At 45.4% G+C, this 26,376-nt stretch overlaps 1 protein-coding gene across 1 annotated transcript in view; it reads right to left on the minus strand.

The window, feature by feature from the left end:
* Positions 1–26,376, minus strand: part of LOC137431274 (uncharacterized) — a 117,225-nt gene that overhangs the window by 52,361 nt on the left and 38,488 nt on the right. The window contains exons 6-8 of the mRNA XM_078781789.1: positions 25,398–25,543; positions 20,422–20,544; positions 12,923–12,989 (exon numbers count right to left, since the gene is read on the minus strand). Coding sequence (XP_078637915.1) covers positions 12,923–12,989; positions 20,422–20,544; positions 25,398–25,543 — 336 coding nt within the window. The remainder of the gene's footprint in view (positions 1–12,922; positions 12,990–20,421; positions 20,545–25,397; positions 25,544–26,376) is intronic.

The raw sequence follows: 26,376 nt of genomic DNA on the forward strand, positions 1-26,376 counted from the left end.
ATCCCTTCCCAGACTTGTAGGAATCTATAACCTTCTTTCTGAAGGCCTCAGGGAGCTCTTTTGATCTAGGCATGGTGACGGCACACACCAACAACAAAGAGCAAACCAAAATAAATGTCTGAGGTTTTTATAAGACAGGTTCCTCCAAGATCCTCTCTAACGATGTTCTAATCATTTGCACGTGAGCTGGTGCACCTGATTCTAACTTTAGGTATTTGAAGTAGTCATAAATGTAGGGGTGTACCTTTATTTATTTATTTATTTTTTAATTTTTTTTTTGTATACAAGATCGAGGCTCGTGAAAGGGCGAACATTAATCACACAGAAAGACAAACAGACACATAAAACAAATAACATCGGGAGTGGTAGACAAGATGGGGAGAGAGGGGGAAGGACACAAACACAACATTTGAGACCAGGGACCGAGAGACATGGAGACATCGAGAGATCTGTGGGAGGGAGAGGGCTTTGGGGGGGAGGCATGTGAAGGGGGGGTGGGGGTGGGAGAGGTATAAATATATGGACACTGCCAGGACTTCCAGGAAAGAAGTTGGAATTTCAAACAAGGTGGATCTGGGGTGAATTAGTGGGGGTAGAAAAGATCAAGGTTTTGGATGGGGGAAGATAAGACATGGTGGTGAACAGCTGTTTTAAAGACCTGGAGGGAGGAGTGGGATTGAAGGGAGTGTGGGAGTTTGATCCAGAGGCGGGAGAAAAGAGGAATGAAAGAGTGAAGGTGAGCAGAGAGCCGAGATTTCAGCAGTTTAACCATCAGAGGGTTGCTGGCAGATCTTGTGCGACCTGTAGGAATATTTGGGGGACAGAGCACAGAGAGAGCTGGGGGAGCAAGGCCGGAGAGGAGTCGGTAGAAGACAGAAAGACCACCTACCTGCCTGCGGTGAGTGAGTGAAAGGCCCTCAGAGATAGCTTCATCGCGGGAGATTCCAATGATTTTGAAAGCTTTGGATTCAACAGCGTGAAGCGGAGCCAGGTGTAAGGCAGGAGCACCAGCCCATAGGGGAGAACAGTATTCCATTGAGCTGCGGATGAAAGCCTTGTATGTGGTGAGGAGCTCAGGTGTGCCGAGGAAGGACTTCGCACGACGGAGGATGCCCAGTCGGCGACTGGCTTTGGAGGCCAGCTTGGAAATGTGGTTTTCCCAAGAAAGATCACGGCAGATAGTGAGACCCAAAAGCTTGAGCGACAGAACTTCTTGGAGAGGATTGTTGAGAAAGTAGATGGGAGGGTTGTCCAGTCGATCTTTTCGGAGAGACATAGTAAGAGAGTGAGATTTGTCAGGATTGAAAGACATGTTCCACTTGTTTGACCAGTCTGTGATTTTGTCCATGTCTTCAGAGAGTGAGGAGGCTGCAGACTGCCGATCTGAGGGAAGAGGAATGGAGCGGCAGAGAGTGGAGTCATCAGCAAAGAGATAGAGAGGATTTTCCAGAGAGTCGGAGAGATCATTGATAAAGACCAGAAAAAGCACAGGGCCCAGCACACTGCCTTGGGGAACTCCAGCCTGAACAGGAAGGGGAGATGAGAGAAATCCATTCAGGGCCACACGTTGACTACGACCAGAGAGGAAGTCTGCAAGCCATGCATGGAGATTTCCATGGATACCATAGGAGGAGAGTTTGGTGAGCAGAGCTGGGTGCCAGACCGTATCGAAGGCACGTGATATGTCAAGGGAGACAGCTCTGATTTCCTGTTTGGCATTGAGGACCTCCATCCATTGTTGAGACAGCAGAAGCAGCATGTCCAGAGTAGAGTGACCTGGTCTGAAACCAAATTGATGATCAGAGATCAAGCCATTGGAGAAGAGGAAAGATTTCATATCCGAAGCAATGATGGATTCCATGACTTTGCTGATAATTGGGAGCAGGCTGATTGGTCTGTAGTTGCAAGGATCTGTTTTTGCACCTTTTTTGTGTAAAGCGGTAATGTTAGCTGATTTCCAGGATGCTGGCAGATGACCTTGAGCAAAAGATAGGGTGAAAAGAACAGAGAGAGGGTGAGATAGAGCGGCAGAGCAGGATTTTTCCACATGATACGGCAGATACTTACTTTTTCCACATGCAAAATTTGCATTTATGTTTATTTAAATTATACAATGGACTACAAAATGTAAATGTTTCATGATATTTGTTATATTATATCACCTTTATCTATCAATATTGTTGAAATTAAGATCAAATAGCTGTATGTTGAAATATGTTGAAAAAGTCAAAACTTTACATGGGGTGCACTTACTTTTTCACGTGACTGTATTTGTAGCTGTGATGGAAGTGCTGGCTCGGAACGTAAAGGAGGGTTTGCCGTGGGAGTTGTTGTATGCAGATGATCTGGTCTTGATTGGGGAGAGTATGGCTGGACTGAAGGAGAAGATGAACAAGAGGAAGGAATGCACGGAGGCAAAAGGTCTGAAGGTGAATATCGGAAAGACGAAGGTGATGGCAAGTGGTAAAGCATGTGGTGAGGTGGAAAGAACTGGGAAGTGTCCGTGTACTGTGTGCAGGAAGGGTGTTGGAGTGAACTCCATTCAATGTACAATGTGCGCTGAGTGGGTTCATCGAAAATGTGGTGGTCTGAGAGGGTCATTAACCAGTGTGGAAGCTACATTCAAGTGTAAGGTGTGCACAGAGGGAGCTGCAAATGGAGGAAATGTTGAGTTGGATCTTGGAGACTGTGTGAAGCTGCAAGGTGTGAAAACATTTTCCTACCTAGGTGACGTGCTGAATGGAGAAGGTGGATCAGACACGGCTATGGTTGCTGGAGTGAGATGTGCATGGAAGAAGTTTTGGGAACTGAGTGGCGTGCTGACGAGGGGGGGAGTGTTGTTGAAGCTGAAGGGAAAGGTGTATGCTGCATGTGTGTGAAGTGTTATGATTTATGGGAGTGAGACATGGGTAATGAACGTAGAGCAGCAACGAAGGCTGGAAAGGGTGGAAATGCGAAAGGTTCTGTGGATGTATGGAGTATTGTTGAGAGAGAGAGGAAGCCAAATGATGAATTGCTAAAGATGATGGGAATAGAGACTGTGATTGATGCTGTGAAGAGAAACAGGTTGAGATGGTTTGGTCATGTGTTGAGTTAGGATGAAAGTGACTGTTTGAGAAGATTGATGGAAATGAATGTGGACGGAAGAGGACGGGGACGATTGAGAAAGACTTGGCTAAAGGTGGTGGCAGAAGAAATGCGTGCAAGGGGGTGAAACAAGGGGAGATGTAGAAAATAGGGCAAAATGGAGAAAATTGTCATGGGGCCCGCAAGGCTAACCCCCGCTCTAGCAGGAAAAATGGCCTTAAAATGCCTGTTTTTAGCCGCGTCGCAGACGCTGCTCATAGAGTGCCCTCTGCTGTTGTTGTTGTTCTTCTTCTTGTTCTTGTTCTTGCAGAGAAGACAAAACCTCAAAGCTCCACCCATTCTGGGAACCATAGCTCCACCCATTGTGGGAGAGGCTTCATATTGTTGCGGATATGGCATTTGGCCTCCATATCCGCTTGTAAATATTCCCCTATTTCCCCAATACTCCCCAACTATCCCCAATCCCCCATTCCCTAGTCCCATTGCCTGTAAATAACACTCTGTAGAAACGACCTTCCCCTTTTTCCCCCATTAAATGTCGTGCCCAGGTCCACCGCATCTCACGTAGACAACTTTCGGACATCTTGCTAGTTATTCTTAGTCTATGTCAGTTAAGGACTCGTTTCCATTAATTCTGACTCTTCGTTGCACCAGAATGTGATTATATGGCACCAGTAGTGAGTTTAGGACCTCCCCATACCTCCTCCCATCTTCCCCATGCAACAACAACAACAACAACAACAACTACAACAACAACTACCACAACAGCGCGCGGGGAGTGTGCGTCCTCACTCCGGCTCGGTTAGCCGCCATTACCCATGTGCGCCGACGGGGTTACCACGAAGGGGCTGCCTGTCGGCTCCTCGTCAGGGGCGGAGCCCGGTAACCCCCGCACCCAATGAGAAGCAACGGGCCGATTCCATCTGGGGCGGAGCTAACGAGCCGAGGGCGTGTCACTCCCCGCCGGATATACGCAGCGACTTACCGGATGTGAGATCAGATGCGCCCCCAGCTTGGAGAAAGAAAGTCACCTTCGAGCGCTGAGTGAGACCTCCCGCATCTCTGGACCGGAGCGGGTCGATTCTGTCCTTGAGCCAAGAGTGCACCTTGAGCCATCGACTACCCGCTTTCCTTGCCATCAATCCCCGTGTGAGTCAGTTTTGTCCCGTTTATCTGTCGTCTGTCGGGGCTAATATAAGAGTGTGTCTAAGTGCCTGCCTTTCTATGCTGTCCCTCTCATTCCTGTAATCTGACCTTCCGCAATATTATAACCTCCTCCGGAGGTCTTGAGAACTGAACCCTTGGTGTCGTGTCATTTTAATCCCAGCCGTTGTGTCTTTTCCATCATTGATTTAGCATAGCGCGACTTAGTCAACGTTCGAGCATAATCGGGTAAACTGTGCAGACGCGGTCATACCAAACCGCTCGGTAAACTAACATCCACAACCGCGTCTGTAACATTTGGTGTCAGGAGTGTCGGATTCGGACCTGGGACTAAATTTATTAGGCCCAAATTTTGGAACACCAATTGTACCACTAGGGTAACAATTGGTGTTGGGAGGTAGAATTCGATCCGGAGCGCGTTTCCCGCGCTCGAAATTATAACGGCGAAATTTGATTGTGTTTTACAAAATATAAAAACCCGAATTTTGAAAGTCGCGCTATGGCAGACCAAGTCGGCTGGGGTCCGGTAGAGGAGAGTGAGGCAGGGTCGGTCCAGGACCAAAATGAGGGACATAAGGAGAGCGAAGCAGTGAGGGTAGCAGACGCACAAAATAGCGTCGTTGCGCCCGACGTTGCGGGAGCGCAAAATGGCGCCTCGCAGATGGCCACGGCGTCCACGCCCGCGACCGTGGTTACGCCACCGGGGGATTTGAATCTTTTTTTTATGCAAATGACGGCCCTTATGGAAAAGAATAGTGAGCAATTGGGAGACCAAATTCGAGGTTTGAAAAGCAGTATGGGACAAATGGGGAATCGGATGGATGCTCAGAGTGAGCAAATGAGGGCTGATAGTGAGCGATTAGAGAGCCAAATGGGGGTAATGAGGGACGAAGCGAGGGGTACCGGTGAGGGATTAGACAAGAAATTAGAGGGGTTAGACAATGGGATAGAAGGGGTGAAACATGGGTTAGGGAGTAGAATAGAGGGATTAGACAATAGATGAGGGGAAATACAGGAGGGGTTAATGGGGGTAGAAAACAGAATGGCCGTTCAGGAGAATCAAATGGAAGGGATGAAAAAGGGGTTAGAGGGGTTAGAAAACAGTATGGAAGGCAAATTGAGGGACATGAGGGACCAAGCGGAAAGGGAAGTTAAACAAATGGGGCAGCAGATAGAGGGGGTCAGAATGGGGGTAGAAACCAAACTGGATGCTCACAGGGAGGAAATGGAGCAGATGAGGGTGGCATCTGGGCAGGAGATGCAAGTGATGGGAGAGGAGATCAGAAGAGGAGTGGGTAAGGAGGTCGGAGGAGTGCGCGAGGAGGTGAGGCACTGTAAGGAGCACATGGAGAAGGAGGTGATAAAGGGGACTGTAAAGTTACAAGGGGGCATAGAGGACCTGACGCAGGAGGTGGAACAGCTGACGGAGGGACAAAAAGAAGTAACGGAGCAGGTTCAAAGGAACACTGCGGTATTAGGAGGATTAAAAGCGACACAGAAAGAACTAAAAGATGACTTGATAGCGACGAAGAGGGAATGTCAGATGGTACGTGAGGGACTGACAACGAGGTTGGACGAGGTGATAGAGGTAATGGAGACGAAGGACCGGCAGGTGAGGACGCACATGGAAACGGTCAAGGTAGCCTTAGAGGATGAGCTTGAGGAGACGTACCGGGGAATAAAAGAGGTGAAGCAGAAATTAGAAGAAGTGGAAGAAGGGGTGAGCGAAATTAAGAAGCGACGGAGAGAGGATAAGAAAGAGATAAAAGAGGAGATAAAAGAATTGGTCCAAAGTCTGTGTCTGGATCGTGATGATGTGCTCATTAACCGGATGAGGGATTCGCAGGTGATGGAGGAGAAGCGAAGAGGAAGAGGACCCGGTGTAAGTGGTGACCAATATGGTCGTGCGTATGATGTGCCAGGGGATTTAAGAAGCTTGGGGGTCGAGATGGACCCGGGTGTTCGTGAGAGGCCGTTGGTGAAGTGTGCGACAGGTCTGGTGTGCGAAAGAGGAGGTGTGCGAGAAAGTCCGACTCTGGGGTGTGTGAGGAAAAAGTGCGTGCCAAGGAGTGAGGGTGCTGGCGAGAGTGAGTCGGTCGTAGCGCGTGTGCGAGGGAGCACATGGAAGCGTGGTGTGGTGAGTGTTACAGAGGGTGTGACGGGAGAGTGTGCGCAAGAGTGTGCGCGAGAGAGGTGTGTGACGGACAGGTGCATGGGGAAAGAGTGCGCTGTCAAAGGCAAGGAAGAATGCACGCCTGTGGTGAGTGTTACAGAGGGTGTAACGGGAGAGTGTGCGCGAGAAAGGTGTGTAACGGACAGGTGCATGAGGAAAGAGTGCGCTGTCAAGAGTAAGGGTGAGTGCGTTGTCAAGAGTGGTGGTGAGAGGAGTGAGTGACAAGGAGCGTGAGTTGGTTGTGACAGGTGAGCGAGGATGGACACCTGGAATGGAAGGATGCACACCTGGAATGGTAGAGCGTGAGTGGGAATGCACGCTGGAGTTGGTGGTGAGGCACGTGGTTGGGTGTGCGAATGAGAGCACACCTGTGATTGTCACAGAGGAGGTGACAGAGGAGGGGGCGCGAAGGTGTGTTGGTGAGGTGTGCGAGCGGCGAATGTGTGCCAAGGTGTTCGGTGGTCAGGTGTGTGACCAAGGCTGTGAGTGGAATGAGAGTACCTGGGTGTGTAAGGAAAGGTACGACGAGGAGCATGGAGACGGCTGGATGTGTGAGCAAGGAACGGGCTGCGGGGTGTAAGAATCCAGGTGAAGCATCGACGGTAACCAGGTTAGAGGTTAGGTCGACTTTTAGCCGAATCGGGCCCTCGGTGCGTGCCGGGCCTCGCTTGGAACGGCCGCGTCCAGGCTCCACTAGGTGGAGCGGGCAGCCCGATAGAAAGGGTCGTCATGGCGACCACTTTTTGGTGAGGCATTCCGGCAGGCCGAGATCGAGCCATGGGATGGCTCCGTGCCGAGATGGTGCGTGGGATCTCGGCCCGGGTAAACCTCCTTCCCTGCACCGAATGCGGGATGTATCCAGCCGCTGGCACAGAACAACCCGCATTCATGGCTTGGCTTTACGAAGCCGGGCTTTGGACAGGAATTGGCGCACCGAGAGGCATTAGTGAGTAGACTGGGTGATGAGGTTAGTGTTTTGGACCCAAAATTAGAGAAAAAACAAAATTTGATGATTGGCAATGGATTGGCAGTAGTGATTGGCAGATGATGGGTAGTGATTGGCAAATTTTTGATTTGTTGAAATTTGATGTGCAAAATTGGTAGTGAGCGATGGGCCCAGTGGGTAAGGGTGGCATCCCTGCCACCCTTCCCATGTGGGGGCAAAGGAGCAATAGATTATGGGGTGTATGGCAGTGAAAACTAGCCCGGGTGGGTTAGGATATATTGTAGGGATCTAGCGAAGATGACATTAGGTGACGTTAAGGTTAGTTAGTGACTGATACCTGTAGTGGGGACGCAGGTAGATTAGTGTGGATGATAATGACGAGGGAGCGCAATAGTTTAAAGGGACGACTGGGAAGCGCAAGTTTCAGAAGGGAGTAGTTAGCTGAGATGATGCCGTGTGTGTGAGAATTGAACAGGTGTGATTGCACAGGTGTGCAACTGGACAAGTGTGTGGAGCAGTGTGTGAGTAGTGAGTGTGTGGATCAGCGCGAATGCGCTTGGGGAGAGAAGGGTGCAGGTGGCACCAGGTGTGAGAGCACAGGTGTGCAGGTACAGGTGTGTGGAGAGAGTTGGAGTAAGTGGTACGGAGGTGTGGATGGGGGAAGAGTGGACCCCTTTCACGAGTACCCGGGGCGGGTAGTGTAAGTGTTAGGTAGAGGGTATAGGTAAATTGTGGTTGGATATTGGCATTTGTGGTGCGGTTGCAGAATGGTATTGTGGATGGGTGCATTAGTGTTGTGGAAATGGCTGGGCGTGTAGCCTGTTAGTGTGTGTAGTTGGTTGGGCACTCCACCACTGTGAGGATGTCGGCCAGGTGAGGCCGCAGGTGGGCTCTGGGAGCCGGTAGAGTTGTGGATGGGGCCCGAGGATCCGGAGGACGGACCCGGGTAGCCCAGTGCCAGAGAGGGCACCGAGTGGGGAGAGCGCCAGAGGGCCTTCCCCAGGTAGTTAGGTTAGGGTAAGGAGCAGGTAAGCTCGGAGGCAACTGCAGTGGTGGAGGTGTGCAAGTGGGTAGACCCGCTGGGAGAGGTACACGTCGCGGCCCAGAAATTGTGCGAGGGCACCGGGAGATGAATCGGGGGAGTGAGACCCCAAATTGAAAAGCACCACAGTTTGGCCAATGGGAATTGGTTTTTAGAACCCATAGTGTAAGAGGGCCAATGGTTTGGCCGGAGAAAGACCCCGGGTAGTGTAAAGTTGTTAAAGTCATTTAGGAAATAGTTAGGATTGATGAACCTGTCGCACCATACGCAGCCACTTGCCTGTGGTGATGATGATGACTCCACACCTGTGTTTTCTTTGTTTGTGTTGCAGAAATGAGAATTGCTGTGAGGATTTGTGAGACGCATCACGACGTGGATGAGACATTGGGGTGATTCCATCTCTCCCTCCCTAGGAGGGACTGATGATGAATTGGTGATAGCAAATTATGATGTTGAGTTGGAGATGGCAAATTTTGATGAGAGTTGAAAATGGCAAATTTGATTGGTTAGGAGGGAGAGAAGACGAATTTGGTTTATGGGAGGAACGGGGAAGACAGTAGGGACGTTTGTTGATTTGTAAAATAGATGTTTATGGGTAGTGTTGTGTTTTGTGGATACAGTAAGGGGTAAGGGAGGGGCCATGTAGGTTACCTGGTGGGGGGGGGGGGGCGTACGGTAGGAACGTACCTGTCTCACCTGGTTCCCATGTGCCCCCAGTGTGCATTACCTTACATTGCGTGCACTTTTGCGCCCTTACCACCTTACTCACTTGTCTGCTTCTTTTGTCTCCCACCTCCGAGGATCTGGCTTTGGGGCAGAGAGAGAGGTGCTGGCTACGCAGTTGTGGGCCTGCACTTTCGCTGCTTGCTGCCTGGATCGATACGCCATATGGACCGCAATGTTTGTGGCCGCCCACCATGGACCGCAGTTTTTTTGCGGCCAAGCACCACCCATTGATGGACCTCTGGGTCAACGTGGCACCTATGCCAAACAGGTGAACCACTAATAGTTGGCCCCCTGACGGCCACAATAAAGAAATGGACGCGGTTGGCGCCTTTCTTTATTTCGAAAGAAGCCAGAAGGCCAAGTGCACCACACGAAGAGCAAGAAACACCTGCAGGGTTAGGGGTTGTTGTTTTTATTTTAATGAACAATGGTGACTGCACCGATTGGTGCTGGGGTGGTGCTTTTGGTGCTGGGAAGGGGTGCTCTGCACATTATTAAAGGCCGTAAGGCCACAGAGCACTCGTGGGTTGGTGTATCGATGCTGGCATGCGTGCTCTCTCTATGCATAACATCTGCATGTGTTCCTCCAAAAACAGGTCCTGGATCGTAGTGTAAATAGCAGCGTAGTTGTGTAAATAATGCTCCCTACCGGCTGTATGTTTAGTTTGCGAATTCTTTCCGCAATTCGGTTATCCTGTGGGTGTGTTTCTGTGAGGAGAAGGGTGCAACGTCGCAGGGGGACATATTTACTCATTTGTGAATATCCGTAAAACTGTCGCACTCAGGGTAGAGTTAATAGTAGAGGGAACTACATCTGAGTGCCACACTAAAATAGGTAAAAATTTATCGGGTCGGGACGCCCCGAGGGTAGAGAAGGGTGCAATGTTGCGGATATGGCATTTGGCCTCCATATCCGCTTGTAAATATTCCCCTATTTCCCCAATACTCCCCAACTATCCCCAATCCCCCATTCCCTAGTCCCATTGCCTGTAAATAACACTCTGTAGAACCGACCTTCCCCTTTTTCCCCCATTAAATGTCGTGCCCAGGTCCACCGCATCTCACGTAGACAACTTTCGGACATCTTGCTAGTTATTCTTAGTCTATGTCAGTTAAGGACTCGTTTCCATTAATTCTGACTCTTCGTTGCACCAGAATGTGATTATATGGCACCAGTAGTGAGTTTAGGACCTCCCCATACCTCCTCCCATCTTCCCCATGCAACAACAACAACAACAACAACAACAACTACAACTACAACTACAACAACAACTACCACAACAGCGCGCGGGGAGTGTGCGTCCTCACTCCGGCTCGGTTAGCCGCCATTACCCATGTGCGCCGACGGGGTTACCACGAAGGGGCTGCCTGTCGGCTCCTCGTCAGGGGCGGAGCCCGGTAACCCCCGCACCCAATGAGAAGCAACGGGCCGATTCCATCTGGGGCGGAGCTAACGAGCCGAGGGCGTGTCACTCCCCGCCGGATATACGCAGCGACTTACCGGATGTGAGATCAGATGCGCCCCCAGCTTGGAGAAAGAAAGTCACCTTCGAGCGCTGAGTGAGACCTCCCGCATCTCTGGACCGGAGCGGGTCGATTCTGTCCTTGAGCCAAGAGTGCACCTTGAGCCATCGACTACCCGCTTTCCTTGCCATCAATCCCCGTGTGAGTCAGTTTTGTCCCGTTTATCTGTCGTCTGTCGGGGCTAATATAAGAGTGTGTCTAAGTGCCTGCCTTTCTATGCTGTCCCTCTCATTCCTGTAATCTGACCTTCCGCAATATTATAACCTCCTCCGGAGGTCTTGAGAACTGAACCCTTGGTGTCGTGTCATTTTAATCCCAGCCGTTGTGTCTTTTCCATCATTGATTTAGCATAGCGCGACTTAGTCAACGTTCGAGCATAATCGGGTAAACTGTGCAGACGCGGTCATACCAAACCGCTCGGTAAACTAACATCCACAACCGCGTCTGTAACAATATAAACAAATATCCACCATTTTATTAACTCGCATAGCTTTGAGGCCTGTTTTGTAGGCCCGTGGTGTCTTGCTCTCTCACACAGTTTTCTTTCAAATCAAATTCGATATATCATTTCATTTTTCACAGTCGCTAACATAGTTTTCGACTCGGTTGAAAAAAAACGTGAAGAAAATCCGATGAAAGTTGCCCTTTATAGAACGAAATGAATTCTCAAAGGCCTGTAACTTCAAGTCCATTGAGATTTTTTTTTTTTTTAATCGCGGCATGGTCAGTCATACACCGCCCGAAATAACAGATGGGAAAATGCCGAGATATATATATTTTGTTTAAATCGCGGCATGGTCAGTCATACACCGCCCGAAATAACAGACGGGAAAATGCCGAGATATATTAAAAATTCGTCCATTTGATGACAATCGTCACGATGAAATATTTAATTTATACGTCGTCACAATAATGTGGAGAGAGGAGCATAGCTTCGTTCACGTGTCGCCACATAAGGGAAATTGCCAGGATATATTTTGTTTAAATCGCGGCATGGTCAGTCATACACCGCCTGAAATAAGACGGGAAAATGCCGAGATATATTAAAAATTCGTCCATTTGATGACAATCGTCACGATGAAATATTTAATTTATATGTCGTCACAATAATGTGGAGAGAGGAGCATAGCTTCGTTCACGTGTCGCCACATACGGGAAATTGCCAGGATATATTTTGTTTAAATCGCGGCATGGTCAGTCATACACCGCCTGAAATAAGACGGGAAAATGCCGAGATATATTTAAAATTCGTCCATTTGATGACAATCGCCATGATGAAATATTTAATTTATACGTCGTCACAATAATGTGGAGAGAGGAGCATAGCTTCGTTCACGTGTCGCCACACACGGGAAAATGCCGAGATATATTAAAAATTCGTCGCCACACGGGAAATTGCCGAGATATATTTTCACTTTGCACAAAAATAACATCAAGTAATCGAATCAATAGGAATGTCCTGTGCCTATAACATCGACGTTATAGGCACAGCTGCATCTCGGCATTGTGTAACATCGACGCGGCTTTTGTTTTAATTAAAATTTTGTACTTGTTATTGTTGTTGTTGTTGTTGTATTCTTGCGAATGCACTCCCGACCTTCTCCTTCTGGATAGTTGTTGTTATCCCTTGGTTTGCAGCAGGTCCAACTCTTCTGAATTATTGGGTTCTCCTCATTTAGCAGTTTCTCAAAGTATGTTTTCCATCTCTTCTTTATATCCACATCATCATTTCTAACCAAAGTTCATTTTCAGTATTTCTGCTCTTCTTTTTTTTTGCCCATTGGTGTCAAAACATGGCTTCTTCAGTCAAATGTCCCTCATGCTTTCTCATTACATGTCCGACCCATCGTCATCTTCATTATTTGGCCTGTGCCACAATGTCTTTCTCCAGTCCTCCTCATGTCCTCATTTTAAACCATATTTGGCTGGAAAATCTTTAGAATCCCTCTCAAACATAATTGGTGGAACATCGTCAGTTTGTGTTACATTTCATTGCTCATTTGACATGTTTCTCCGCCGTATAATAACACCGATACGATTTGACATTGGAAATGCATAGTTTCATCTCAGTTTTCAGTGAAAGTCGTCTGATGTGCCAAATAATTGAGAAAGAGTCAAACATTGCTTGAGCTTTTGCAATTCTGTTGCAAAACAAAACATCACAGATCACTATATTTACATCAGTAACTGCCAATAACTCCAATACAACAAAAGCAAAATACAACAAAAACTTGTGTTTGTTGTTGAATTCAACAATTACCTTTGTCTTTCATTCTTGTCACTTTCATTATTTCTTCCAAAACATTTGAATTGGAAGGTGATTGTATCTGGGACAAAAAAAAAAAGAATTCATTCCCTTCAGTTTGCAATGAGCTTCATCACGTGAGCCAATCATGGTACTTAGTGAGCAGAAAATACAATTGCAGGTTCACAAAAATCTTTACATGGTACTGTTTGGTGGCACTTATAATTTTATTTGGAACAAATACATACATCATCATCATCATCATCATGATGTCGCCCCGCCGTTACGGCGTTGGTGTTAGGTAAAAGACTGCGCGAACGTTTTAGGAGCAACAGACCTTGCGCAGAAGTCAGTCGCTCCCTCTCGCCAAACAACCCAAAGTCCAGTGGCAGGCCGAGGCCCGACAACCGGAAGGGAAGTGTGGTGCAGCGGCTGGCCAGATGCACAGGGAATACCCGTAGTGCCCCGCCCTTATTTTACAGCACACCACAAGTGCTGCTGGTTAATGCAGTAACTCGCTGCCGTTGTTCCAATAAGACCAGACATCCGCCAAACGAACTCATCATTCATCCCAGCAAGCTGTTACTCAATTTGCCGACCTCGGAAGGATGACAGGCTGAGTCAACCCCCCTGGCGTTAATTCAGCGATCGACCGGGATTCAAACTCAGGATCCTAAGATTCCAAGCCGGCACCCTAACCGCTAAGCCAACACCAGGGCTCACATACATACGTACATCACATATATACATACATCACATATATACATACATCACATACATACATCACATACATACATCACATGCATACATCACATACATACATACATACATACATACATACATATATATATATAATTATACATACACAGTGCATTCACAAAGTATTCAGACCCCTTCACTTTTTTCACATTTTGTTATGTTGCAGCCTTGTGCTGAAATAGACTGGTGTTGGCTTAGCGGTTAGGGTGCCGGCTTGGGATCCTCGGATCCTGGGTTCGAATCCCGGTCGATCGCAAAATTAACACCAGGAGGGTCGACTCAGCCTGTCATCCTTCCGAGGTCGGCAAATTGAGTACCAGCTTGCTGGGATGAATGATCCCGGTGTGTACCCCGGTTTAGAATAGGTGCACCGAATCCCTGCGCATCATAAGAGGCGACTAAGGGTTGGCGCCAGGAAGGGCATCCGGCCATAAAAACATTGCCTCAAACAGGGAACCATGATTGTCATGGGGCCCGCAAGGCTAACCCCTGCTCTAGCGGGGGAAAATTGCCTTAAAACGATCATTCATTCATTTCATTCTTATGCTGAAATCGTATAAATTCATTTTTTCCCTCATCAATTTACACTCAATACCCCATAATGACAAAGAGAAAACAAGATTGAAGAAAGTTTTGCAATTTTTTTTTTTTTTTTAACTGAAATATCACTGACAAGTATTCAGACCCTTAACTCAGTACTTAGTTGAAGCACCTTTGGCAGCGATTACAGCCTCGAGTCTTCTTGGGTATGACGCGACAAGCTTTGCACACCTGGATTTGGGGATTTTCTGCCATTCTTCTCTGCAGATCCTCTCAAGCTCTGTCATGTTGGATGGGGACCGTAGGTGGAAAGCCATTTTCAGGTCTCTCCAGAGATGTTCGATTGGGTTCAAGTCAGGGCTTTGGCTGGGTCACTCAAGGACCTTCACAGAGATGTCCCGAAGCCACTCCTGTGTTGTCTTGGCTGTGTGCTTCGGGTCATTGTCCTGTTGGAAGGTGAACCTTCATTCTGAGGGTCTGAGGGAAGGAAGGTCTGAGGTCCTAAGCGCTGTTTCAGGTTTTCATTAAGGATATCTCTGTACGTTGCTCCTTTCATAGTTTCCTCAACCCTGACCAGTCCCTCAGTCCCTGCTGCTGAAAAATACCCCCACAGCATGATGATGCCACCACCATGCTTCACCGTTGGGATGGTATTGGGCAGGTGATGAGCGGTGCCTGGTTTCCTCCAGTCATGACGCTTAGAATTGAGACCAAACAGTTCAATCTTCGTTTCATCAGACCACAGAATCTTGTGTCTCAGTCTGAGAGTCCTTTCGGTGCTTTTTTGCAAACTCCAAGCGGGTATTCATGTGTCTTTCACTGAGGAGAAGCTTGCGTCTGGCCACTCTGCCATAAAGCCCAGATCGGTGGAGTGTTGCAGTGACGGTTGTCCTTCTGGAAGTTTCTCCAATCTCCACACAGGATCTCTGGAGCTCAGCCAGAGTTGACCATCGGGTTCTTGGTCACCTCTCTTACCAAGGCCCTTCTCCCCCGATTGCTCAGTTTGGCCGGGCGGCCAGCTCGAGGAAGAGTCCTGGTTGTTCCAACTTCTTCCGTTTAAGAATTATGGAGGCCACTGTGCTCTTGGGAACCTTCAATGCAGCAGAAATTTTTTGTCAGCTTCCCAGATCTGTGCCTCAACACAATCCTGTCGCTGAGCTCTGCAGGCAATTCCTTTGACCTCATGGCTTGGTTTTTGCTCTGATATGCATTGTCAGCTGTGAGACCTTATATAGACAGGTGTGTGCCTTTCCAAATCATGTCCAATCAATTGAATTTACCACAGGTTGACTCAAATCAAGGTGCAGAAACATCTCAAAGATGATCAAGAAAAATGGGAGGCACCTGAGCTAAATTTCAAGTGTCATAGCAAAGGGTCTGAATACTTATGTCAATGTGATATTTCAGTTTTTTCTTTAAAAATTTTTTGCAAAACTCTATAAAATCCTGTTTCCTCTTTGACATTATGGGGTATCGAGTGTAGATTGACGAGGGAAAAATGAATTTAAACGATTTCAGCACAAGGCTGCAACATAACAAAATGTGAACAAGTGTAACGCATCGGTCCCCCGTCGGTGAAGTGATGCGAGTTGACAAAGTGGAAGACGCAAGGCGGCCATATTGGATTTTAAAGTGGCGACCCAATTGAAAATGGCGTTCTTCCTTATGCCGAGATACACCCACACGCCAGATTAGAAGTTGGTACTAAGCTTATTTTTCAAGATATTCCGCTCACAAGGTTCAGACATACATGGCGGTGGCCATCTTGGATTTTGACGTGGCGCAGCCAATTTTCAATAGCGTTCTTCCTTATGCCGAGATACACCCACAGACCAGATTAGAAGTTAGTATTTCGTTTATTTTTCAAGATATTTCGCTCACAAGGTTCAGGCATATATATGGTGGCGGCCATCTTGGATTTTGACGTGGCGAACCAATTTTCAATAGCGTTCTTCCTTGTGCCTAGATACAACCATACACCAGATTAGAAGTTGGTCCTTCTCTTATTTTTCAAGATATTCCGCTCACAAGGTCCAGACGTACATGGCGGCGGCCATCTTGGATTTTGACGTGGGTTGCACCCACACACCAAATTATAATTCGGTCCTTCGCTTACGCACTCACGCACGCACGCACACACACACGGACGGAGGGGAAAACCATAGTCCCCCTTTCGCTCTGCGGTGCGACAGGGGACAAAAAAGTGAAGGGGTCTGAATACTTTCTGAATGCACTGTATATATATATATGTATATATATACATAATATAAAGCTGTGAGAAATAATACGAGCCACAATACGAGCAGGGTGCCTCATTTGCATTAAATAAATAATCAGAAGAAATTAAATAAGTAGTGGACGGAGCTGCAAGACGGTCGATCTTTCATTTTCGATAAGCTTTCGACTAACAGGTCTTTTGTCTTCCTCGTGTTCAACTTGTAAGTTCAATAACTTGAAACAACTTGAAATTTCAACTTCTCTTCTCGACTTGGTTATGACAAACTTCCATGCAAATCTCTGCTGCTCTTCTTCTGCTCCAATCGGTTCTTCTGATCATGTGCTTATTAAAGTGGACATCTCTGGCCATTCTCAGAGAGCCTCCTCAGCGTCGAAGAGTCTGGCATTTCACTCAGGCCGACTGGCACGGGCTGCAAGCAGCCATCAATCATCTGGACTGGTCTCCCATATCTACTGCCAATGACATCAATTCTTCCTGGGAATTCTTCCAAAGCAAACTGCGCTCTCTCATGCACAGATTTATCCCATCTCGTCTTCAGTTGTCTTACTCTTCCTCCCGTCCATGGTATACTGAATCTTGTGGTGAGGCAGTTGCCCTGAAACAACTTGCCTTTGCCTCTTGGAAGGCAAATCCAACTGAAGGCAATCTCAGTTCCTTCCACCAAGCTCGAAACAAGTGTGTGTCTACCCTCAGGAGTGCCAGGAAGCACTATCTCTCCACACTCAAGAATGAACTCTCAATCCTGTCTCCTTCCTCCAAATCCTGGTGGCATCTGGTCAAATCCGTTTCTGGTGTTTGTTCCCCCTCCATCCCCTCCCTTACCTCAAATGGCTACACAGTTGACACCGCATGTGACAAAGCCGAATGCCTCAACTCTGTGTTTGCCTCAAAATATTGTGTCCCTCACCCATCTCTCTCTGTTCCCACCTTACCCAGTCGAACCCAACTGCTCCTGGACTCTGTGTCCTGCTCTCCTGACAAGGTGGAGAAGTTTTTGTCAAACCTCGACTCTGATTCTGCAACTGGACCAGACGGCATCAGCCCACGGGTCCTAAAATCCTGCTCTGCCGCTCTATCTCACCCTCTCGCTGTTCTTTTCACACTCTTTTGCTCAAGGTCATCTGCCAGCATCGTGGAAATCAGCAAACATTACCGCTTTACACAAAAAAGATGCAAAAACAGATCCTTGCAACTACAGACCAATCAGCCTGCTCCAAATTATCAGCAAAGTCATGAAATCCATCATTGCTTCGGATATCAAATCCTTGCTCTTCTCCAATTGCTTGATCTCCGATCATCAATTTGGATTCAGGCCAGGTCATTCTCCTCTGGACATGTTGCTTCTGCTGTTTCAACAATGGATGGAGGTCCTCAATGCCAAACAGGAAATCAGAGCTGTCTCCCTCGATATATCACGTGCCTTCGATACGATCTGGCACCCAGCTCTGCTCACCAAACTCTCCTCCTGTGGTATCCATAGAAATCTCAACGCTTGGCTTGCGGACTTCCTCTCTGGTCATAGTCAACGTGTGGCCCTGAATGGATTTCTCTCATCGCCCCTTCCTGTTCTGGCTGGAGTTCCCCAAGGTAGTGTTCTGGGCGCTGTGCTTTTTCTGGTCTTCATCAATGATCTCTCCGACTCTCTGGAAAATCCTCTCTATCTCTTTGCAGATGACCACTCTCTGCCACTCCATTCCTCAGATCGGCAGCCTGCAGCCTCCTCACTCTCTGCAGACCTGGACAAAATCACAGACTGATCAAACAAGTGGAACATGTCTTTCAATCCTGACAAATCTCACACTCTTACGATGTCTCTCCGAAAAGACCGACTGGAAAACCCTCCCATCTACTTTCTCAACAATCCTCTCCAAGAAGCTCTGTCACTCAAGCTTTTGGGTCTCACTATCTGCCATGATCTTTCTTGGGAAAACCACATTTCCAAGCTGGCCTCCAAAGCCAGTCGCCTACTGGGCATCATCCGTCGTGCGAAGTCCTTCCTTGGCACACCTGAGCTCCTCACCACATACAAGACTTTCATTCGCAGCTCAATGGAAAACTGTCCCCCCCCTCTGGGCCGGTGCTCCTGCCTCACACCGACCTCGGCTTCACGCTGTTGAAGCCAAAGCTTTCAGAATCATTGGAATCTCCTGCGATGAAGCTAACTCCGAGGGCCTTTCACTCACTCACCGCAGGCAGGTTTGGTGGTCTTTCTGTCTTCTTCCGACTCCTCTCCGGCGTTGCTCCCCCAGCTCTCTCTGTGCTCTGTCCCCCAAATATTCCTGCAGGTCGCACAAGATCTGCCAGCAACCCTCTTATGGTTAAACTGCCAAAATCTAGGCTCTCTGCTCACCTTCACTCTTCCATTCCCCTTTTCTCCCGCCTCTGGAACAAACTCACCCACTCCCTTCAATCCCACTCGTCCCTCCAGGTCTTTAAAACAGCTGTTCACCACCATCTCTTATCTTCCCCCATCCAAAACCTTGATCTTTTCTTCCCTCGCTAATTCAGCCCAGATACACATTTTTCGAAATTCCAACTTCTTTCCTGGAAGTCCTTGCAGATCCATATGTTTTATACCTCTCCCACATCCCCCCCCAAGACTTCTCCCTCCCACATTTCTCTCGATGTCCCTGCTCTCAAATGTTGTGTTTGTGTCCTTCCCCCTCTCTCCCCATCTTGTCTACCGCTCACCTTATTTTGTGTTTTATGTGTCGGTTTGTGTCGGTTTCACTTTTTGTGTGATTAATGTTTGCTCTTTCACGAGCCTCGATCTTGTATATTTATTTCAAAAAAAAAAAAAAAAAAAAAAAAAAAAGTTGAACTTGAGGAAGACCAAGTCGACCTGTTGGTTGAAAGGTTGTAGAAAAATTAGCGATCGACTGTCTTGAAGCTTAGTCCACTCGTCATTTAATTTCTTCTGATGATACATATATATACATATATACATATACAGTATATATATACATAATTATATATATACGTATGTATGTATGTATGTATGTATGTATGTATGTATGTATGTATGTATGTATGTATGTATGTATATATATATATATATATATATATATATATATATATATATATATATATATATATATATATATATATATATATATATATATATATATATATACATACACACACACACACACACACACACATACACACTCTTCCGGGGCATTCGCTGGCCAAACAGGAGAGCACCAAAGGCCTGCTCAAGAGAGCGTCTTGGGGAGGGGAGGGGGGGGGGGGGGGGGGGAAAAGAGATGGGTCTCATGGTACATCAGATAAAAGCCTTCCGCGCAGTTTACAGAAATTTTGTGATGGAAAAAAATTGGTGTTTTCAGTACTTTCGTTCTCAAAAAAACAAAAATTAAGAAATCTCCGTATTTTTTGCCTTTATCTTTGATGGCCAATATCTCGTCGGACAAAATAGATCACATTTTACACATCAAAAAAAGAAAATAGACTGTTTTGAGTTGTTCTGTCATAATAAAGTTCAATTTTTTAATTACTGTTAAGGCATATACTTTGAAAGATCTGCAATGCATTTTTAGGGTGTTGTGTTTTTTGACTGTTTAGTCTTAGTGCATATATCGTGCCTAAATTGCTCTTATTTAGGACTTGTACAGTTTGTGTAGGTCACGTTGTTTGTGTTTCAATTTAGAAATGCCTCCAAAGAAAGAGGTTCCATGGTGATGGGGATATTTAAAAAATCAAATTGCTTGTCTTCATCAAATAGGCAAGACAAATTCTGACATCCACAAGCTCCTGAAGAAGAAGAACATCCGTATTTCTCTTCCTACCATAAAGAAAATAGGTCTATAATTACAGAAAACTGGTTTGACTGCAAGAAATAAGGGTTCTGGCAGGCCACCAACCCTCATGCCACACCTCCACCCAAAAAAATTAAGAAAATACATTCTTCATGAAACGACCTTCAAATTTGACTTGTAAAAAAAAGGAATTACTGCACCTGATGTTTTGACCATCCCTCGAGGCGTTGAACTTCTTTTGCCAAAGCCTTGACATGTTTGGAATAGCCTGCAGGCATTCCATCATATTTATCAGCACAAAGTTGGCTTGGGTAATACCTTTGCTGCAGAAAAAGGGGAGTTGGAGGAAGTGTATGAAAGAAGGGCAGAATGGCAAAAAGCTAAGACAATGTAACGGGAGAGGACAAAGGACAGCGAGGGGGCAGGTGGCAAAAGACCAGACAAAAATAGGTGCAATACCTCTGAGTGCTCACCTGGCAGAATAAAACAGTATATGACACGACAGGTACTTTAAACAATATCAGAGTATTTTAAACCAATTTCAATGGTTGCTAGAAGACAGGGCAGCATGTAGAATGACATGAACCACAATCATAAGACTTTAAACAAAGAGACAAGGAAACAAAAAAAATACCTATTTTGGGGGGGCAACCTTGCAACCTCCCTCCCCCCCTCCCATCGTCGACCCCTTCAGGGTCAGTTCTTTTAATACTGTGAACAAACTTTAGTATACAACGAGTGGTTAAGGTTGTGGTCAAGCTTCATCGGAATCGTTTGTGTCGTTTCTGAGAAGAAAGCAAATACCTATTTTGGGGGTCAAGCCTGGACCTACTTTGACCACCCGTACGCCCCCATGGACTTCGATTTTCTTAGTGCTGTGAACAAACTTTGGTACATCACAGGTTATGAAGGTTGTGGTCAGGTTTCATCGAAATAGTGTGTGTAGTTTCAGAAGAAAAAGCAAATTCCTATTTCTTTTTTTTGAGGGGGGGGGGGGGGGTGATCAACCCTGGATCCACTTTGACCCCAGGTAGACCCCGTTAAAAACCGATTTTTTTTAATGCCATAAACAAATTTTAGTCATAACATACCAAATATCATTTGTGCCAAGTTTGGTGACAATGCCAACAGCCGTTTTGGAGAAGAAGTTGCAAGTGTTTATGGACTGACAACGCGACATCGCTTAAGCTCCCCGGAACTACATTCCAGGTGAGCAAATAAGTATAGCTGCATTCAAAGTACACCGCCCCATGCCAAATAAATAAATTCCATATCCATGCGCCATTGCTGGGTCTCTCAGGCACCCGATGATGACGCAGTGCAGCACATGGAGACAGAATTGAGAGGGAGCGGAGTGCAATAATTGATTAAATGCGCAAGTAAAATCAATAAATAAAAATAGTAAAATAATTTCTTAATCAATTGCCTAATAGCATACCTCAATCATCAGTGTTTCATCCGAAGCTGGAACTTTATGTAAATTAAATGAGTCATTAATTGAAAATATATATTTGTCAATAAATAATAAATCGATTAATTGATTAATCAAGAAATCAAAAATATCTATCCTTAATAGCCATATCACTTGGTCACTGTCGTGCCCGAATATCAGCTTCCGAGCTCAAAAGGTGCCTGAGATATTGCCCAGATGAGAAATAAAATAGATTTTTTAATGAAGAAAATAAATAAATAATAATTGTAAAATAATTAAATTATTAATCAATTGGCTAATAGAATACCTAAACCAGCACCATTTAATCCGAATCTAACTAAAAAAAAAATAATTAAGTCATTAATTGAATAATTAAACAATTCATAAATAAATAAATCAATAAAAATACCATTTGCAGCCAAATCACTTGGTCATTATCGTGTCCAAATATCAGCTTCCTCTAACTCAAAAGGTGCCCGAGATATCGCCCAGATGAGAAATGAAATAAATAAGTACTTAATAAATCGATAATAATTAAGTAATTGATCAATTAATTGATCAAAAAACAAAAATTAGTATTTTTGCCAAAGCACGTGTGCACTATTGTGCCGTAACTTCAGGTTCCTAGCTCAAAGGATGGCTGAGATATCACCCGGACAAACAAGAAAACAAACAAACAAGTATACGTAATTCAGAGAACGATACTTGCAAAATTCACCCCTCCCCAAAATAAAAAGTTGCCATGGATACATCAAATTGTCCAATTCATTAAGGTTAAAATTGACAATCTTAATCAAAGCTCAGGTAAATCAGATTAAAATTTATGATTATTCATATGAAAATTGATATAAAAAGTTTGACCCCAAGTTGACCTTTGACCTCAAAAATACTTTGTTTCCCAATTCAGTGATGCACTATGTAATTGCTGTTTAAATTTCAAGTTAATAGGATGAAAAGTGATGATTTTTCAGATGAAAATTGTGATTTTAAAAGTTTGACCTTGAGTTGACCTTTGACCTTTAAACCTCAAAAATTGTTGGTTTCCTAATTCCGCGATGCACCAGGTAATTGCTGTTTAATTTCCAAGTCAATCGGATGAAAATTGATGATTTTAGAAGTTTGACCTTGAGTTGACCTTTGACCTTAAAAAGTTGGTTTCCCAATTCAGTTTGGATACTCTGTGATTGCTGTTTAATTCCCAAGTCAATTGGATGAAAATTGACCATTTTCCAGATGAAAATTGAGGATTGTAGAAGTTTGACCTCAAGTTGACCATTGACCTTTTGACCTCAAAATTAGTTGTTTTTCCCAATTTATTGACAATATGCAAAAGCTCTTCGACTTTAAAGTCAGAGAAAAAAATGACGATTTTGGAAATGTGACCTCAAGATGACCTTTGACCTCAAAATCAATAGACTTCTCAGTTGAGACTGCCTCCACAACATCGTAAAGTGTCATTAGATCGGTTTGGAACTGTGACACGAAGGCAAGTGACAAACAAAAAGACAAAGTCAACTGACCAACATAATCATGCTAAAATATGCAATTTGGTGTCTGTCTGTCTGATGATTTTTTTTGACCTGATACATTCCATCTTTACTTATCCAATCTCAACCAAACTTGACAGGACTGAGGGTTACACAATGAAGGTTGTAGCGCATTAATTTGCCCCCCCCCCCACCCCCCTCCCCAATGGGGTTTTCTCCCCCGAGCGGGTTTTCCCTGCCATTGCAGTCAAAGGGGTTGCGTGTTGAGGTGTATATCCATGTTAAGTTAGCTTTATCGTGGCGTTTTTCCAAAGCCGCTTCGAATAACAAAACTAACGATAATAGCATAATATTGATGTTATTACAAAACAATATGAATACCAATAATATCCCACCTCCCCAAGGGGTTTTTCCTCCTTGAACAAACGTCAAGTCAACGTTTATAAATAGCTTATCATGACGTTTTCATGGGAGCAATGGCCAAACGGTGTCTCGCAGAGGTAAAAATATTATAAACCACAAACGTGTACGATTAGCTTTTGAAATAGTCGCTTATGCTGTTTATAAAACTAAACAAAGAAATTTGGAGGAATCCCGACATCAGTGAAGTAAGTTTTACTTACAGAACTGAGCAAAGATCTACTGCACTCCATATGATCCACCAAGGATCATATGGAGTGCAGCAAAAAGGATTTTCCTATCACACGAACCAGGGTTACACTCCCCCTAAAATAGATTAATTAATTATGTAAAATGATTAAAAATCACGGGGCAACCCAGGTTACTGTGTGGTGGATCATATACCCCACAAGTGTTGGGTTAATAACATGACCCTTTGTGCCGCCAACATGGCGTTTTTCATGGTGAACTTTTGAAACTTGCTCCTGCTATTTAACACGAAACTGAAAGGGAGGAAGACAGGGTTGTGCTCATTTACCAAGCAGCTAGCTTGCGCATGTCAAGCCAGCCGTTCCTTAACGGTTTTGAATGGAGTGCTTACTTGAATGCTTAAACCACTTCGCGATCTCTCCACAAGAAACTTGGTAAATGAACACACACCCAATCTTCTTGAGACCGGACCATAGATCGTCTGTAATCTATATATCCCAGAGGAATGACCCTTCCTGCCCCGACCGTAATGTGCGGGTGTACTAGTACTTGAAAAATCTTCGATTTTGCAAGTAACAAACAAACGGAGTGAAAACGGAGTACTCCCTTTTGGCGTGTGTCATCACCGGGCCTCCTTCGGCGCCCAGCGATGACATCATGTCGCACTTTGAGATGGAATAGGAAAGGAACAGTGGACAACAAAAAGCATGTGGGCGGTAAAAACAAAAGGAGCAAGGAGTTGGGGAGTTGCTTTGGTTTTTTGGGGGTTTTTTCTTTTCGTTGGTGAGAAAAAAGTTTGGTGGGAAAGTGGGTGCATGGTTAAATATTAAAAATGATCATGCACACAGGCACAAACCTTATCAGGTGGCAGGCAAGTGCCTTGTTTCAATCATTGTACAGGATAAAACTAACATTGAAGATATGAGTATCGAAATAACAAAATATTTCCGAAGTTGAAATGTTTCTGCATCACTGCACTATTTTGAGGTGTCTTCTGCTTCCTGGTGGTCTGGAAGGCAGGTCAAGTGCTGCCAAAGCAGCCCCACTCCAAGGATTACGCAAAGTCGTATGCCTTTGCCTACCCAGTGGGCGTCATGGGAGGAATTTGTAATTCGTTGAGGGTGCCGACTGCTGGCAAAATGTTCACCTACTCTTTGCGAAAAACACCATGGGATCTTTAACGTCCAACAACTAATGCCAGCAAATAGAATGCCAGGTTAAACATCTGGAACACACAACAATGATGAATCACCGTATTGGTGAAACAATCACAAGGGTGAGTTTATCGTTGGGCTGAAATTGAAACCCAGGCCAGACAGCTCAGAAGGGAGTGTGCATAACTCAAGGCTATCCTGTCACTTTCATGTGAGGCGTCACAAAAATAAAATTAAAGTCTCGTGATTGAACAAAGCAAAAGAGCATGGCTTTATATAGTATTATACTCGTATGGGACCCAACTCAACAAAACACAACACTCCCAACAGGTGCTCAAACAAATATCTCCCGTAACACGTTCTTTTAACATGGAAAACAAAAAGTGAAAATATGGTGGAGTGAATGAATAAAAACCACATCAAGAACAAAAGGCTTCCAGCTATCCTGGCCTGGAAACCGAATAACATTTTCAAACAAATACAGAGAAACGTACCAGGAAATTGAGGCGATGCTTAAATCCAATTATATGGGAGAGTACAACATGGGCATGCATGGAAGGCTTGCAGCCACACAACGAGCAAGAATAAACAATTCCAGTGTTCCCTTCATCTGGCAAATGCTCCTTGATATGAGACAAACCTGCAAGGAGGGGATGAGGGAGAAAGAGGGGGAGACAAATGACAAAGCAAAATACAAGACGTGATATTCACTTTGGCATCGTGCAAAAAGTATAAAGTTACAGAAGACCACAACAACCAAAAGTTGTCATTCACAAATTAGGATTTTGAGCCTGTGGCAAAGCGTAATAGCAGGTGCAAAACAAAAGGAATATAGATTAGCAGAATAATCAGAGCAACAATGGAGCTCATTGACCTTTCCTGGATCGATCACATATTCAAGGGCACCTGGGAATTATCTGCAGAGGAAAGCTCAGCTTCCAACATTTACTCCACAAAGCCTTCATCTGCAATGCCAGGGAGTATTGGATGTTCTGTGAGCTGGTGCCGCCAAAACTCAACTTGTGTTCTGGGAAGTGTTCTCCCTTGCTCTCCCTCCTCCCCACTCCCAACCATCACCTACCACCTTCAAATACCTCCTCTCCACTATTGTTTTGTTTGGTTGTGGCCTGATACATTCTAGCTCCTCCACGAGCCTAAATCGAGCCCAAAAAAGTAGTGGAATCCAACCCCTGAGGCTAAGATTTACTGATATGAGGCGGTGGTATAAACTATAAAGCATGCTTCCATGGGGGAAACTGCGAAAGAAAAAAAAGAAGGAAAAGAAGGAAAATTACTCTTTTATCAGGGGTCTGGGGATACTCAACCAGAACATTTTGTAAAATTGATGTCAAAATATGCGTTTTTGGGGTGATCTGGTCCAAATATTAACAAAAAAAACAATGCAAAAAAAAAAGTTATATTTGGGGGAATTCTTTTTATTTCACCTTATCAATTCCTTGGAAGATTGTTTTC

The sequence above is a fragment of the Myxine glutinosa genome, chromosome 7 (assembly GCF_964187855.1).
Source record: "Myxine glutinosa chromosome 7, kmMyxGlut1.1, whole genome shotgun sequence".
Lineage (NCBI taxonomy): Eukaryota > Metazoa > Chordata > Myxini > Myxiniformes > Myxinidae > Myxine > Myxine glutinosa.